The sequence below is a fragment of the Symsagittifera roscoffensis genome, chromosome 1, assembly GCF_963678635.1.
Source record: "Symsagittifera roscoffensis chromosome 1, txSymRosc1.1, whole genome shotgun sequence".
NCBI lineage: Eukaryota > Metazoa > Xenacoelomorpha > Acoela > Convolutidae > Symsagittifera > Symsagittifera roscoffensis.
In genome coordinates this window covers 74,913,223-74,930,482 of record NC_087062.1, presented here as the reverse complement: position 1 = coordinate 74,930,482, position 17,260 = coordinate 74,913,223, and the positions used below count along the sequence as shown (strand labels likewise).

The window sequence follows — 17,260 nt, the reverse complement described above, 5'->3', positions numbered from 1 at the left end:
ACATTTTTCGATAGTTATCTTTGAAAAATCGATAAATAGATCGAATTGCACATTAAAAGACATCAAATATCAAATTAATGCATTGGCACGTACAAAAACAACAAAAGCTAACCTACAGTTTCCCGAATAGCAATTTTATGAGGAATAGAAATATGAGTTTCAAAATCTGATTTTGTTTTGCATTTTTTGCCACAAATTCCACATTCTAAATTTTCAATATCAGTGTCAGCCTCGCCATTTTTATCTATTAATTCGGAGGTCCAATCATTGGTAGGAAAATCAGATAAATATTGAGCACCTTCTACATTTTCGGGTTCGGTAATTGGACTCGGCTCATCGACGCACGAATTAGTCGAATGTTCCGATTCTATGTGTGATTTCAGCTCTTCTAAACTGGGTAGCTTAGCTAGACAAATTAAACATTGCATATTGTCTTCGTCACAGTAAATGGAAACATCGTCATTTTCTGTAGGACTATCTGTATTTCCATTCTGATACTCTGTAGGCTTCGTCGAATTGGGTTTTGATCCCAGCTTTAATGGTTCTAATTTCTCACTTGTGCGTCGCTTTTTATTAGCAGGCTGAGAATGTTGTTTACTAGGAATCTTTTCTTTTTGTTTTATTGGACTTTTTGGTATAACCGATTCCGTATGAATAGCTTCTAGATGTCTATTTAAACTAGCTTCATCACTATACATTCTGTGACATTTCTCACAACTAAACACTTTATTAATGGTTTTAGGTAATGCTAGTTTTTCTGCATGAAACTTTTGCATGTGTCTTTCTTTCGTTCGATCGAGTTTAAATTCACTGTCGCAATAGTCGCATATCAGAGATGTTGAGCTTATTTTTGCCAGTCTCGTTGATTCCGAAACACGTCTTGCAATTTGGGACGATGTGTTTCGATTTGCTATCCTATTTGGACAATCAGAGTTCAAATGAGCTTTTAGTTTTTCAGCAGATGGAAACCACTTAGTACACTGCTGGCATTGCATGCCTGGATTAATATTTGTTTCTGGCGATAATTTTTCTACCGTGGGCGACAGTCGTTTTCGGAGATCTGTAGAATTTTGACTACTGTGGTCCCCGTTGACATCATCGTTATTACGATTACCACTATTCGTCGAGGGGTATTTCGGTGCTGACTTAATCGGCGTACTTTCAGCATGAAAATATTCATCATGGCGAAGCTTCATAGTATAATTATCGAACTGCCGACCGCATTTTTCACATGTTATGACACCAGACTGATCACCTTCTGTATCTTCATCTAAAAAAAAAACAAATTCGAAGGTTGTCTTACTGCCAAAAAATAGCCTCTTCCTCTGCAAGTAGCATAGAATGCTTCTATAACGCTATTTTCGAAAAACCTTACAACTTGAAACGACAAATCGGACAGAACAGTTTGAACTTATTAAGCCATTCATAACATTTGAAAACAATAAAATGAGGGATGCTATGAATATCGTCTCATTCAGGAGCAGAATTTCGGGTGAGGTCGGACGCAGTTGACTTCAGGAATTCGACGTTCCCACTACCCGAAGAGTACTCTGCAGAACTTAAAAGAACGTTTCTCATGGCGGTGGGTCCAAAAATATTAAGGGGGTCTCATAACTTTGGATCAATTCTGATTTCTTTTATGCAGAAATGGAGACCAAAACTTTCTTGAACATTAAAAATCGTACGTAGTCGGCATGAAGTTTTAGTAATTTAATGCAGACTCCTGCAGATTTTTTAAAAGGTAGCTTATTGCGAGCAGTTAAAAACCGCATACATTTCCAAAACTTGGGGTAAAAAAAATTCTGTGGGGTACCTTAACACCCCCCTTAAAACATTACGAGAGGTCGATATTCTAGGGAGGGGCGGTCTATGAACAATTAGATGTCATGCTCGAAAACGAAAAAAAAAGGAAAAAGAAAACAAAAGATAGTTGACAAAGCGAAAAAGCGTTAAAAAATTCAAGGAATTTGAAAAAAAAACTGATTTAGTTACATCTTGCATCAACTGACACCAAACTGTTCAAACTTCAAGAACTTGTGTTAATAACTTTTTGATAAAAAAAACAAAGTTTGCAACCCGAATCAATTGAGATTTTCCCTATTCGCACCGGGATTTACAAAAATCTTAATCAATTTTTAAATTTAAAAAATGTGAACAAACCCTCCAATGCTACTATTTTATGTCAACCTCTGAGAGTAACCTGACAGCACCTAATTACAGGGTTGGTAATTTCAAATTTTGTAGAGTTTTTTCAAATTCAAGTTTGTTTTAAGTCAAGTTTAGAAAAACCATAAACACGTCATATCTCGAAAACTAAAAGGGTCTAAACAGTCAAAATTGTAGGTAAGATTTGCAACTACTGAGAATAACCTGAGAGCAACTCATTATGGGGTTGGGAATTTCAAAGTTAATTATGTTTTTTTAAACATTGAAAAAATGCCAGATCTTGAAAATAAAAGAAGCGCCCAGCTAATGGGGATGTGAACATCCACATTTTTGAATTTTTTTAAATATCGGTTTTTTAAACACTTTGAAAAACGTTAACAAAAGTCGGAAACTTAAAGCAGTTACATTTGGAGGCAAGACTTGCAACCTTTGAGAGTAACCTGACAGCAACCAACTACAGGTTTAGGAATTCCGAATTTTGTGAAAATTAAGAAATCTAAGGTTCCTGAAATATTTTGAATAAAAAATCACTAAAATCGTTGTAATTCGTGAACTAAAAAGATTTGAATATTCATATATGGAGGCCAAACTCGCAACCACTGGAGAACCCTGATAGCATTCCTCTCTCTGGTTACTTATTTCAAACTTTTTGAAATAACCGCTGAGTACTTAATTAAAGCAAAACAAGGATAACCGGTTACAGTGCAAATTGCAGAGAATGTTCCCACCAGTCTTTTCAAAAGAAGGTCAAATTTTCTGTGTGCTATGATAAAAAGAGTTGAACAAAAAAATAGAAAAAAGGATAACCGGTTTCTGTGCAAATAGCAGAGAATGTTCCCACCAGTCTTTTCTTCAAAAGAAAGTCAATTTTTCTGTGTGTTGTGATAAAAAGAGTAACTAAGAGAAACTAAGTATATTCGATAATCATATAGACCAATCAAATAGAAAACAGTTTCTGTAGAAAAATGCCTAGGAAAACGAAAAACAAAATTTAAAAATTTTTCTAATTTTTTTTGCAGAATTTTTGGAGTATTTGAAGGTTTTGACTCCCAAAATGTGATAAAAACGATATCTGGTAAAACTGTATTAAGCCCACCGATTAATATATCACAGTGCTGAGAACATACAAACTAAAAAAGATGAAACTTAATACAGAAGATACATGTAAAAAAGGATATTAACAAAATGGAGCTAAGAAATTTCAAAAACTGATATTACTTGAGTAAAATTGAGTTTTCACGGCTTAATTTAAGCTTAAAAAAGCTTTTGAAAGCCTGCTAACCTGATTTTATTAATCCTTACTAGCTCGAAATTAGACCAAAAATCAAAAGTTTCCGACCGGTTTTTCTCGACACTGAAAAATTGACTTTCAAAATTTTTTATTGTTGTTTGAATCACAATTGAAAGGGCTTTAATATGATAAATCAGTCGACCCATTCCGATGATTATGCGTGGAGCCAGATACAAAAAGAAGAAAAAAAACTTTAAAAAAAGTGAAACACATCCAAATACAATAGACGAAAAAGAATCATGAGAAGGCTTCTTCACGTGATTCTTTTTCCCCTATTGTCCAACTACAGCAAACGCCAAAAAAAATTTCATTTTTTTGGAAACAGTTTTTAATTTCGCGCGCAAAATCCCATGATAACCTCTTTAGATGTCATTTATTAAAACTTAATGATATTTCCAATGATCCCAAAGATTCATACATTCAGAAAACCTATGAGAATTTGTCGAAAAAAAACTAGCAGGCCGATTAGATTAATTTGTATTCTGTATTTAAAATGGTCTTGATTCCATTTTGCTTTCATTGCTAAGTGCATGCTTATTTGCTTACCTAGCTGGAGAGCAAATATATTGGAAACACTCACCTCCAGACTTGTCAGATGCAGATTTCAGACATTTGCTTTCTTTGTGGTTTACGAATGCGCCAACCGTTCGGAACAAATTGAAACAAATCCTAAAAAAATTTAAATTTAATGACCAATTGTATTTTGCGATTGATTTTTTATCTCATTTATTATTTTTCTCAAGATACAGTGCCAGTGGTCATCTACAGAAGTTTGCAGCACATTTAACTTTATCTACACCCCAAAATTCACAACCATGTAAAATTGTCATACTATCAACTGACACCAAACTGTTCAAACTTCAAGAACTTGTCTTAATAACTTTTTGATAAAAAAAAACAAAATTTGCAACGCCGAATCAATTGAGATTTTCCCTATTCGCACCGGGATTTACAAAAATCTTAATCAATTTTTAAATTTAAAAAATGTGAACAAACCCTCCAATGCTACTATTTTATGTCAACCTCTGAGAGTAACCTGGCAGCACCCAATTACAGGGTTGGTAATTTCAAATTTTGTAGAGTTTTTTCAAATTCAAGTTTGTTTTAAGTCAAGTTTAGAAAAACCATAAACACGTCATATCTCGAAAACTAAAAGGGTCTAAACAGTCAAAATTGTAGGTAAGATTTGCAACTACTGAGAATAACCTGAGAGCAACTCATTATGGAGTTGGGAATTTCAAAGTTAATTATGTTTTTTTAAACATTGAAAAAATGCCATATCTTGAAAATAAAAGAAGCGCCCAGCTAATGGGGATGTGAACATCCACATTTTTGAATTTTTTTAAATATCGGTTTTTTAAACACTTTGAAAAACCTTAACAAAAGTCGGAAACTTAAAGCAGTTACATTTGGAGGCAAGACTTGCAACCTCTGAGAGTAACCTGACAGCAACCAACTACAGGGTTAGGAATACCGAATTTTGTCAAAACTAAGAAATCTAAGTTTCCTGAAAATTTTTGAATAAAAAATCACTAAAATCGTTGTAACTCGTGAACTAAAAAGATTTGGGTATTCATATTTGGAGGCCAAACTCGCAACCACTGGAGAACCCTGATAGCATTCCTCTCTCTGGTTACTTATTTCAAACTTTTTGAAATAACCGCTGAATACTTAATTCAAGCAAAACAAGGATAACCGGTTACTGTGCAAATAGCAGAGAATGTTCCCACTAGTCTTTTCTTCAAAAGAAAGTCAAATTTTCTGTGTGTTAAGATAAAAAGAGTTGAACAAAAAAAATAGAAACAAGGATAACCGGTTTCTGTGCAAATAGCAGAGAATGTTCCCACCAGTCTTTTCTTCAAAAGAAAGTCAATTTTTCTGTGTATTGTGATAAAAAGAGTTACTAAGAGAAACTAAGTATATTCGACAATCACATAGACCAATCAAATAGAAAACAGTTTCTGTAGAAAAAGGACTAGGAAAACGAAAAACTAAATTTAAAAGTTTTTCTTATTTTTTTTGCAGAATTTTTGGAGTATTTGAAGGTTTTGACTCCCAAAATGTGATAAAAACGATATCTGGTAAAACTGTATTAAGCCCACCGACGAATATATCACAGTGCTGAGAACATACAAACTAAAAAAGATGAAACTTAATACAGAAGATACATGTAAAAAAGGATATTAACAAAATGGAGCTAAGAAATTTCAAAAACTGATATTACTTGAGTAAAATTGAGTTTTCACGGCTTAATTTAAGCTTAAAAAAGCTTTTGAAAGCCTGCTAACCTGATTTTATTAATCCTTACTAGCTCGAAATTAGACCAAAAATCAAAAGTTTCCGACCGGTTTTTCTCGACACTGAAAAATTGTCTTTCAAAAATTTTTATTGTTGTTTGAATCACAATTAAAAGGGCTTTAATATGATAAATCAGTCGACCCATTCCGATGATTATGCGTGGAGCCAGATACAAAAAGAAGAAAAAAAACTTTAAAAAAGTGAAACACATCCAAATACAATAGACGAAAAAGAATCATAAGAAGGCTTCTTCACGTGATTCTTTTTCCCCTATTGTCCAACTACACCAAACGCCAAAAAAAATTTCATTTTTTTGGAAACAGTTTTTAATTTCGCGCGCAAAATCCCATGATAACCTCTTTAGATGTCATTTATTAAAACTTAATGATATTTCCAATGATCCCAAAGATTCATACATTCAGAAAACCTATGAGAATTTGTCGAAAAAAAACTAGCAGGCCGATTAGATTAATTTGTATTCTGTATTTAAAATGGTCTTGATTCCATTTTGCTTTCATTGCTAAGTGCATGCTTATTTGCTTACCTAGCTGGAGAGCAAATATATTGGAAACACTCACCTCCAGACTTGTCAGATGCAGATTTCAGACATTTGCTTTCTTTGTGGTTTACGAATGCGCCAACCGTTCGGAACAAATTGAAACACATCCTAAAAAAATTTAAATTTATTGACCAATTGTATTTTGCGATTGATTTTTTATCTCATTTATTATTTTTCGGTTGAAAAAAGTATTCGGTCAAAATTCTTCAACAACCCTATTTACCTGCATTCTATTATGAAGAAGCATTCTGCCGATAAAAGTTTTCCGGTTGCAGATTTTCGAGAAGATGATGCTATAATCAAATCATCTAGCAAAATAGGCAGTTTCGAGCTTGGCGAACTATTGTCATTTCTCGTCATACTTCATCCGCCTGAAAAAACTTTTTCTGGAAGCTAAAGATTGCATTCTTCTACTTCGCGAGATCTACAAACGGTTTATCAATTACAATCATTAATGGAACAAAAAACATATGCGAAGGTGTTTCACTCTTACTGATTCGTATGAGTTAACATTAAACTCCAACAATCGAAATTTCTAAAAGAAAAAAGATACATGAGAAATACGAGTTCCATTCAAACTTTAGTGAATAAATGGAAGAGAAAAAATTATAGGACTATGAAAAACAAGGTCAATAATCAAATGTTGAAATGAAAACTGCTTTCATTTCTTTAAAGTCATCATCAGCAACTGCAGAAAACTAGCTTATCGGCACTTTAACACAACTTACAAAATCACTATAAAAAACATTTAGTTGACAGAAAAAAGAATATAGATAAGGAAGGCTGTCTTCCATGTTGCTAAACATAGAAGGTTCCGTTCATGAAAAACTAGAACCCTTTCGGACGCTTTTGCACCATCGGGAGTGCCTAATTGACATTTTCACGAAAAGAAATTAGTGGAAAAATTTTTGAAAATACGAAATGCCATGTTTAGTTGAATTTTGGCGGGAAAGCCATGAACTATTACAATTTCGCGCCAATTAAGAAAAATTAAAAACAGTCAGTCGCTTAAGTAAAAACTTACCATTTTTAGGCAATCAGTCAAATGACTTTTCATCAGCTTTCGTTTACATGCGAAAATAACCACATAGCTGGGTCTCGGATCCCAGAATACGTGATTACTATTGAAAATACGGCACGAAATCCATTTTTAACAATGTTTTTAGTGATAGTTATAAACTAAATCCATTGGGGATGGATTGACCTTCCCTCTTTCTAGCTACTCATGCTCTGAAATACTATATAAAATCGGAGTTAGTTCAACTTTTCAGATCATCACAGCAGCTAAAAAGTGTGTATTACAGTCTACTCAGTCTCTGGGCACCGGTCCTCCAATTCCGTTCTCCTCCTGAGATAACGCTCTTATCTCATCAATCTCGTGGCACGGGAGGGTACGGATCCGCTCCGGCTGTCCCACTGAAGCCTCGTTTCTTCCTATCTGCCTCAGTTAAGTATCTTATCATGCCTGATCGTCAGGATAAAAGACTCCGTTTTTTCTCTGGTTTTTCTCGACTTGTTCGTTCGATGTTCTCGTTCGTTGGTTTTTTCTAGTTTTTTTCTGGTCAAAATGGCCGTTTTCTACGTTTCCAGGAAATAATCTGTTGACAATCAAAATTTAAAAATTTAAAAATTCCAGATCATTTCGAACCTCCTTTTCATCACGAATTCGTCCTTATCGTCATTAACGTCCGTTTTGTTCTCGTCGGAGGGTTCGACTGTGCCAATTCCTTGGAACGGCACACACTCCCGGAGTGTCCCCTTCAATATCACTAATGAACGCATAACTCAGCGTGATCTTCATGTGGTGATCCAGTTTTCTATGATCAACTTACAAATCGCCTTAGAAAATGAAATTTATCTACGTCACCTCAACTCACTGCGTGTCATAAATGGCTCCGTACTACATTTCACTGCCTTCTAACATTTTAACAAAGTTTGCACTATGAGTAATGTCCTGAGTGTCACTCACAAAGTATAATCATTCATTTATGCAGCTGCCCTCAATATTAAAATTAAGAAACTCTGTGGCTAGGATACGTAATGAGGTACTCACCCTCTTCGAGCGAGTGTACCCAAAACCTACCAGGTCGCCACAAAATGAATATGTGTCCTAAACAGGCTAAAAATCTCAGTCAGGTTTAAATAGGTAAATATACTCACCTTAGGCGTATATAAATAAATAATCATCAACTAAAAATTTCCATTGTAACCCAACAATTCAGCTAACCTAGTTTTAGGTCAATTAGAGTACAATTGGAGGCTTTACAGCGGTAAAATCATCCGTTTTCTCGATTTTTGGGGAACCTTCCGAAGCAACCCTCCGGAGTCAGCTAAGCCCCTTAGCAACCCTCCTTAGTAGAAATTTTCCACGCAATCCTCCACGCAATCCTCACTATCTTTCATATTTATCTTATTTTCCAAAGCCTCTCGCCAACCTGTGCCAGTCGGTCATGTCTGGAGGTTTGACCTTGAGAAACACGTAAATTTGGAGTGAAGTTTTAATTTTAAAAATTTCGAATGGAGCCTGTCATGCTCAGTTTTCTCGAACCAACTGAAAACGCAAAATAAAAACGAGAACGTCCGAATTAACAATTGCGGGAAACTACTCAAGAAAAAGGCAGGAAATTGCTATTCGCAATTTCTCGATACGAAATAATAAGAGAGTAGAGCTGTCTCATCCTGAAAACAGGAGAATAGAATACAGACTTGAGAAAGGACGACTATTCGAACGGAAAGGAGTGAACATTCAATGGAAGAGTGGGCAACTCGAGTGTCCCAATGGTTCATTCAGAAACTTTGATTCTTGAGACAGAACTTACTTCTGTTGTTAAAACTAATTAGCATCAAACTTATTTAGTTATATAATTTGATTCTCAAGCTGCTCATCTTTTAGTTACTCCTCATACTCAAGTGCATCGACATGTGAGTTCTCAATTTAAATTTCTTGAGTGTATTTTATGATAGTTATGTTGAGATAAGGCGAGTTTTAGGTTGATCCATCTGAAATGGATCAAAGTTCCACTGTCTAATAAAAAGTAACTAAGCGGATTGTTCCGACCCGGTTTTTAACGGCGTTCATGTATTTTGGGTATTTCGAGACCTAAGTATGGGGACGTTTTTATTTCTAGAGTGGGGGGTATTTTGGTAGTGGCCTTTAAGCTGTAACGGGTTCCAGTCTCATGTCGCAAGCGAACCGAATTGGCTCCGACCGTTCTTGAGGTGGAAAAACACAAGAGATAGTGTCCCTGACTCTTGAGCCAATGGTTATAGGGCCTATTTTTCTTAAGCCTCATGTGTGACTGCAGTAGACGAATGTTACATAGTGTTTTTATGGCGCTCCTGGGTGTTTTTACGACATCATGACTACGGAGTCGAACCCACTTGACACAGCTCCGGGCTACATGCCGATTCTAGAGTACCGGTGGTACGGTTCAGCGGGAACGTGTAAGCCTTCCGGTTGTACCGTGATAGCTTTTTAAGAAAACTCAAGAAAACTTCCTGGTACGCTCTCCGAACGAGGCTTAGCTAACCGAGTGAAGGGGGGCAACTAGGGGGACAAAAACACGAGCAAAAAAGAATACAAATAGGAACAAAAACCATAAAACGAAAAAAGACAGTGACTTTGATACCAAATTAGTTGGATCAAACCTTTGTATTAATTAAATAGTATACACATACTGTTTTATAAGACCGATCGTTTCGATCAATCTAGCAATTTAAACCAGTGACTTCAGTAAGGTGCCCGAGTGGGGGGCGTTGTTAAGGGTTTTCAGATAGATTGCGACCCAACCGGACCACTAGGAGACTTGACTGGAAAGGGTGACCAGTCGAGTGGGAAAGTGGTTCACAAGGATCGAAACGGACCACTAGGAGACTTGATTGGAAGAGGTGACCAGTCGAGTGGGAAAGTGGTTCTGCTGTCAAGTGCAGAACAGAGACAACCAGCACAGGACCACTACAAGAGGACGCACACGGGTGTTCTCAAGTCGAACAACGGGTATCGTTAGAATCCACATTACATTATAGGAAATAAGTGTAAAATTGGATAAGCGGAGTCCCATTGTTTTGAGGCAGTTTTTACTCAAGCAGGCCTGGAAACAGGTCTACGGTTTTCTCTCGAGAGGTTTAGCACCCGGCGCTTAAGGGATTTTTCGGCTTAAGAGGGGGGCTAAAGAGGGGGGAGGTTAGTAGGGGGGCTGGTTAGGTTAGAGGTTGGCGGTTGTAAATTGTAAAAAGGGGGAAAATCAGAGTAACTAATTAATCGACATCGTTGATTTAGTTACATTAGCCATCAACACGCGTTGGTAATAATAGGTGGATATCCAAAATTTAACTCGAGTTAAGATTGGTAACGCTGGTTGGATTGGTAGGGGTGAACGGATATAGACAGTTTTTGTGATACCCCATAAGATCGCTAGTGGGGGGAGGAAAACGCGTGGCAGTTAGGTACCAGACAATTTTTTTCGACAGAAGGTCGACATTTGTCTCCTTTGAATTTTAGGTTGGTTGATTTCTCTGTTTTATTATTTTTTCTTGTTTAAAAATTTTTTTTTTATTTATTGTTGCATTTTGGTGAGGATTTGCGATTGGTTTTTATACGAACAGGTGATCACAAGATACCTGCGCACAGGTTTTGGTTTCAAGTTGCTTGGAACATAGAAAAAGAGGTAATTCAAAAAGAGGGGTTAGCATTTGGCCATTAAGAGAGGGTTTTTGGGATTTTCACTAGAGCTTGAGTGGTGGTACAAGGTACAGTGAATCAAGAAGTCCCTACAACGAAGAAGAAAAAGATCCGATATCCAGACACTCAGTGACGAGTCTTGGGCCAGTACCGAAGAAGTCTTGGGACATTGCAGTCTGGGGACAGTCTTGGGGCAACACAGTCTTGGGACAGTGCAGCCTTGGGGCAGTCTTGGACCAGAGCAGTCTTGGTACAAAACAGTCTTGGGCCATTGGTCTTGGGACGTTAGTCTTGGGACGTTGGTCTTGGGACATTAGTCTTGGGACGTTGGTCTTGGGCCATTGGTCTTGGGACGTTAGTCTTGGGCCATTGGTCTTGGGACGTTAGTCTTGGGACATTGGTCTTGGGACATTAGTCTTGGGACGTTGGTCTTGGACCATTGGTCTTGGGACGTTAGTCTTGGGACATTAGTCTTGGGCCATTGGTCTTGGGACGTTGATCTTGGGCCATTGGTCTTGGGACATTAATCTTGGGACGCTAGTCTTGGGACATTGGTCTTGGGACATTAATCTTGGGACGCTAGTCTTGGGACATTGGTCTCGGGACGTTAGTCTTGGGACGTTGGTCTTGAGACGTTGGTCTAGGGACGTTGGTCTTGGGACATTGGTCTGAGGATACCAATAAGAAGTACTGGGACAACACTGAATAGTCTTGGGACGGTAGATAGAAAGTCTTGGAACAGTATTAGGAAGGGGGTACTACAAGAGTACTAAGTTAGGTTGAAGTAACCAATTATAACAACACATTCCCTATCCTAACCTAACACATAAAAGTTTTCAAGAGTTTAAGAAAAATTGTTTTTAGCGAATTGTCAATTTCTTTTTACTTAGAGTTTTAACCTTAGAGTAGAAATTTTGTAGATAATAATACTGTAAATAATAACAATTGTAAATAATGAGGCGGAGCAGGGCACCGGTAGCTGAAAAAAGATCTACCGAAGCAAAATATAATTCGTCGCTACGCAAAGCAACATCAATGGGTCCGAAGAAAACAAAGAAGAGCTTTTCAGTTAACATGGTCAGCACAAGGAGCACAACGGAGAACAGAGCAAAAGAGGGCACAGAAGGGGAACGAGTAGAACCCACCATCGAGATTGATCTAGAGACACCCGATCAAAGTGTAGATGAAACAGGGAAAATTGCGACGGAGTCAACTCCAATGCCCAATGCAGAAGAACCAAACCCGAAACCCATAGAGTTCTCACCAATAGACAATGTGGAAGATGCAATAGGCAACAGTATTAGGAAGGGTGAAAGAAGACTCTCAAGTAAAAAAGACATCTTTTACAGAAAGGTTGGCGATGATGGTCGGAATAAAAACGAAAGAAAACATGACTGAAGAACCAAAAGCTGAAAGAGCACGAACATTTGGGACAGTGAGCACGAAGACGACAGAAGCCAATCCAAGAGAGGAACAGACTAAAGCAGAAGCTACGGCCAAAGACAGACCGACGGCTGACCATGAAGAGGCTACTATTGAGCTAGGTGACTTGATGGCGAAACTGAATCAGATCGACAAAAAACTGAAGCACAGCGAAGAGGACAGAGAGGTGATAAGAAAAGAATTAAGATACAACAAACACGAGTATCTGGATAGTTATTTTAACCTGGCTAAGGCAACAGACGAGAGACTCAAGGAGATGTCAGACAAGGTAGAAGCCACCAATGAAGAACGAGATAAGAACATCAAAAAAGATATGCAACAGTTGAAAAACCGATATGATGATGTCAACAGCCAATTAGGTAGCCTGGAAAAGAGAATGGACACAATGAGCAAGAATCAGGCAGAAAGTTCGTGTGCAATACAGGCGAAATTGGATGCAATCTTGAGAAATTCTACTTCACAAGAAAGACCGGCAGCGGATCGTACGCAAGGCACCAGAGTTGACTTTGTGGAACCACAAAGGAACAATTCGTCGCTACGCAAAGCAACATCAATGGGTCCGAAGAAAACAAAGAAGAGCTTTTCAGTTAACATGGTCAGCACAAGGAGCACAACGGAGAACAGAGCAAAAGAGGGCACAGAAGGGGAACGAGTAGAACCCACCATCGAGATTGATCTAGAGACACCCGATCAAAGTGTAGATGAAACAGGGAAAATTGCGACGGAGTCAACTCCAATGCCCAATGCAGAAGAACCAAACCCGAAACCCATAGAGTTCTCACCAATAGACAATGTGGAAGATGCAATAGGCAACAGTATTAGGAAGGGTGAAAGAAGACTCTCAAGTAAAAAAGACATCTTTTACAGAAAGGTTGGCGATGATGGTCGGAATAAAAACGAAAGAAAACATGACTGAAGAACCAAAAGCTGAAAGAGCACGAACATTTGGGACAGTGAGCACGAAGACGACAGAAGCCAATCCAAGAGAGGAACAGACTAAAGCAGAAGCTACGGCCAAAGACAGACCGACGGCTGACCATGAAGAGGCTACTATTGAGCTAGGTGACTTGATGGCGAAACTGAATCAGATCGACAAAAAACTGAAGCACAGCGAAGAGGACAGAGAGGTGATAAGAAAAGAATTAAGATACAACAAACACGAGTATCTGGATAGTTATTTTAACCTGGCTAAGGCAACAGACGAGAGACTCAAGGAGATGTCAGACAAGGTAGAAGCCACCAATGAAGAACGAGATAAGAACATCAAAAAAGATATGCAACAGTTGAAAAACCGATATGATGATGTCAACAGCCAATTAGGTAGCCTGGAAAAGAGAATGGACACAATGAGCAAGAATCAGGCAGAAAGTTCGTGTGCAATACAGGCGAAATTGGATGCAATCTTGAGAAATTCTACTTCACAAGAAAGACCGGCAGCGGATCGTACGCAAGGCACCAGAGTTGACTTTGTGGAACCACAAAGGAACAAACGGCAATCGACACCGTTGCCCTTAACCCGGGACACGGTGAGCATAGCACCAACAGCTGCGAAAACAATAATGAAGAATGGAACGTCGAGTACAACGACTGGTCCGGGGGACTCAACAACTAACAGCAACGCAGGACCGGATGCTATGACATGGGCAAACACTTGGGAAATCATGAATAGAACTCTAGAGGCCTTCGCCACAAGGAACACCGACTCGAATGATAGAAGAGAGGGAAAATCCAGAAAAACATTCAAGAAGCCAAAAGAATTTAAAGATGACTCTGATGGATGCATTGATACTTGGGTGGAAGTGATGAGACTACACCTAGAACAGGACAACTTGAACGATGAAAGACAAGCATGCACAGCCATACTCAGCAATTTAGAAGGCACGGCCTTAAAATGCGTGGTTGCGAAGAAAGAAGAAGAACGCGATACCGCGGACAAAATCTTTGAAATACTGTTGAATAGATTCGGCTCAGGCATGAAGGGTCATCAAGCGATGATGCGATTTGAAAAAAGGAGACAGAGAGATGACGAATCGATAGACAGGTTCCTAGATGATCTCGAGAGCTTGAGAAGAAGGAGTGATCCAGAAGAATCTACCAATAGAAGAAACTTCAGCATAGCCTCAAAGTTCATTGATGGGGTAAAGAGTGATGACTTGAGAACGATGTTAGCAACGTATTCCACATTGTCGAAAGATAGTGCGCCAACTCCAGAAGAGATGAGGCAGAAGTCAAGAGAATACATGCTGATGAAACCCAAGAAATACTCGTAATCAGACAACAGGAACACCCAAGGGGGGAGTCAGCCACAAAGGTCGTCATGGTACAAGCCTAGAGATGACATGGACAAACGCAGGTCGTGTGCTAACTGCGGGTCAGTTGATCATCATGTGGCGGATTGCACGACATACAAACAGGGCATGAAGAGTTTGTGATATGCACCCGATGAGGAAGATATGAGCCAGATGGAAGAACACGAGTTCTATAGAGGCTTGATCATCAAAATGGATGCGAGATGCTTCTTCTGTAACCAAGAGGGGCACTTCAGGATGGACTGTCCGTTGTTCTGGGAAGCGGTCAAGAATCAGAGTCATCCAAAACACAAGTTGGCATTGGCAGCAGTGCAGAACCAGAGAAACAGACAGGGTGAATTTGAGACGAAAAAACTCGAGGGACCAAATGTAGAGCTACCAACGAAAACAGTGAAAGCTGTAACACAATGTGGTAGTGCAGCAGAGGCCACGGCGAAGAAAGCCCCAGAAATAGATTACGAGAAGGCGGCAGCGGAGGCCATCAACAAAGTGAAGCAGGATCTGGCTGCGAAAGAAATAGAGCAACGACTAAAACTGGAGATCGAAAGAAAGAATTTTAACGAAGCATTAACCGGATCAAACCCAACACCAGAGGCCGTATCAGGCTCAACAAAGACCGGGAATTGTAACACTGTAAAAATGGTGACGGGAAAGCCATTCGGCATATCGAAAATCGGGGCTAGAATAATGTCGATAATCACAGTGGGCGGCCACGAGGTAACCAGAAACTTGAGCGAACCGAGCGACCAGACAATAATGCACATTGACGTGTACGCAGATTACTTGAGTTGTATAAGCCCACAAACGACTTCTAGAGCGTTGAAAGCACTACTCACGAGAGGGGGCAGCAAGTCGGTACGTGTTGATAATAGGTATACTGAAGCTTATGGTCCACACGAGGTGATGCTAAATATAGATGGGATCAACATCTATACCAGAACGATGATAACATGTGACGAAGACCATATTGGGCAAATCTACGTGGGGAAAGAAGAATTGAAAGTGAGATCGATTGGACACTGCGCCATGCTTGAAGAAGATGCAATGCACATTGGGACAGAGGCAGATGTGACAGGGCACGTGCTAGACATAAGTGGCAAGAAGACTCAGTTACGTGGGTTACTTGACACGGGAGCGGTCTTGAGTGTCATACCAATCGAAACTTGGGAACGAATGGGCTTCAACAAAGATGACTTGATAGATTCGAGAATACGGTTGTCGGCTGCGAACAAAGGAGCCCTGCGCGTGTTAGGCAGAACGCCGATAATGGCGCTCAATCTGGGGGAACGTAACCTGTGGATGAGTTTTCTTGTAGTAGAAAACCTAGATGAGTCTGACCAATTCATTTTGGGCAGAGACTTCATCAGGAATTTCGATGTAACGATTGATCTAAATAACGCAATGTTCAGGATACGGAACCCGGATAGGAGGTACGCAATCAAACCGGTAAATTTAATAATGGCAAATGAGAACAAAGCACCGGTATTCTTGAGTAGGAGGGTGAGGCTAAAAGCTAATGAAGCGGCAATCGTAAGCTTGAGGATGAAAAATTACAATGAACTAAGTGACAACAAGCAAGTGTGTATAGTTCCGAATCCTAATAGTCAAAGTGCTGCTGTTTTAGGAAGATCATTCTCGATAACGAAGAGCGGCCTCTGTGTCAGTGTCTTGTTGAATACCCTTGACATACCGATCACGATACAGAGAGGGAGGAAACTGGGATATGCTTTACCGGTTAAAACTCGATATGAAACGATTGAGAACTCAAAACAAAATGAAGTTGTTGATTGTCCCAATCACAGGGACAAAATTTGTATCTTGAGACGATTGCAGAAAATAAAAGATTCATCAGGTCTTATTAAATCACTTAAGTCAGAAACGGACGATGGGCTGTCGAGCTGTTCGAACTTTCCAGAGCGACCCACACTAGATGAAATGCAGACTGATAAACCGGTGCTGCCGGAGATTGAACACTTGAGGGGCAAACTGAAAGATGAACAGCTCGAAGCCATCAAGGACGTACTAGAGCGGAACGAGGAAGTTTTTTCGAGGCATAAGGCGGATATCGGGTGTTGTAATTTTGTTGAGCATGAAATAGAATTAGAGGAAAACGCGGTACCACACAGGGAGGGGGCGAGGCGAATGACCCCACACAAATCGGACGCGTGTAGAAAAGAAATCGAAACGTTACTAGAGTATGACATGATAGAACCATCCAAGTCACCGTGGGCGTGTGGAGTAGTGATGGCCAAAAAGAAAGGCGACCAGTTAAGGTTTTGTTGTGACTTTCGATACCTGAACTCCGTCACGGTGAAGGATGCCTATCCCATACCTAGGATTGATGAGAGCCTCTCGAAGTTAGGTGATGCAAAATTTTTTACGACTCTTGATTTAGGCTCGGCCTTTTGGCAGGTACCACTACGGAAGCAGGACAGGGACAAGACAGGGTTTGCCTGCGAGTTGGCTCTGTTTCAATGGAAACGGATGCCGTTTGGACTTTGCAATGCCACAGC

The 17,260-nt window shown here is 39.3% G+C and overlaps 3 protein-coding genes across 3 annotated transcripts in view; 1 reads left to right on the top strand and 2 right to left on the bottom strand.

Moving 5' to 3' along the window:
* Nucleotides 1-17,260, top strand: part of LOC134848889 (pre-mRNA-splicing factor 38A-like) — a 273,870-nt gene that overhangs the window by 12,213 nt on the left and 244,397 nt on the right. The gene's annotated exons all lie outside the window — the stretch shown is intronic.
* LOC134848838 (lipase maturation factor 2-like) overlaps nucleotides 1-17,260 on the bottom strand; it is a 181,307-nt gene that overhangs the window by 50,122 nt on the left and 113,925 nt on the right. The window lies entirely within an intron of this gene.
* LOC134848881 (zinc finger protein 148-like) lies at nucleotides 4-4,122 on the bottom strand. The gene is made up of 2 exons (XM_063866402.1): nucleotides 4,038-4,122; nucleotides 4-1,270 (listed from the first exon to the last, which is right to left on the bottom strand). The coding sequence occupies exon 2, from the start codon at nucleotides 1,194-1,196 to the stop codon at nucleotides 108-110; it is 1,089 nt and encodes a 362-aa protein (XP_063722472.1). The 5' UTR covers nucleotides 1,197-1,270; nucleotides 4,038-4,122; the 3' UTR covers nucleotides 4-107.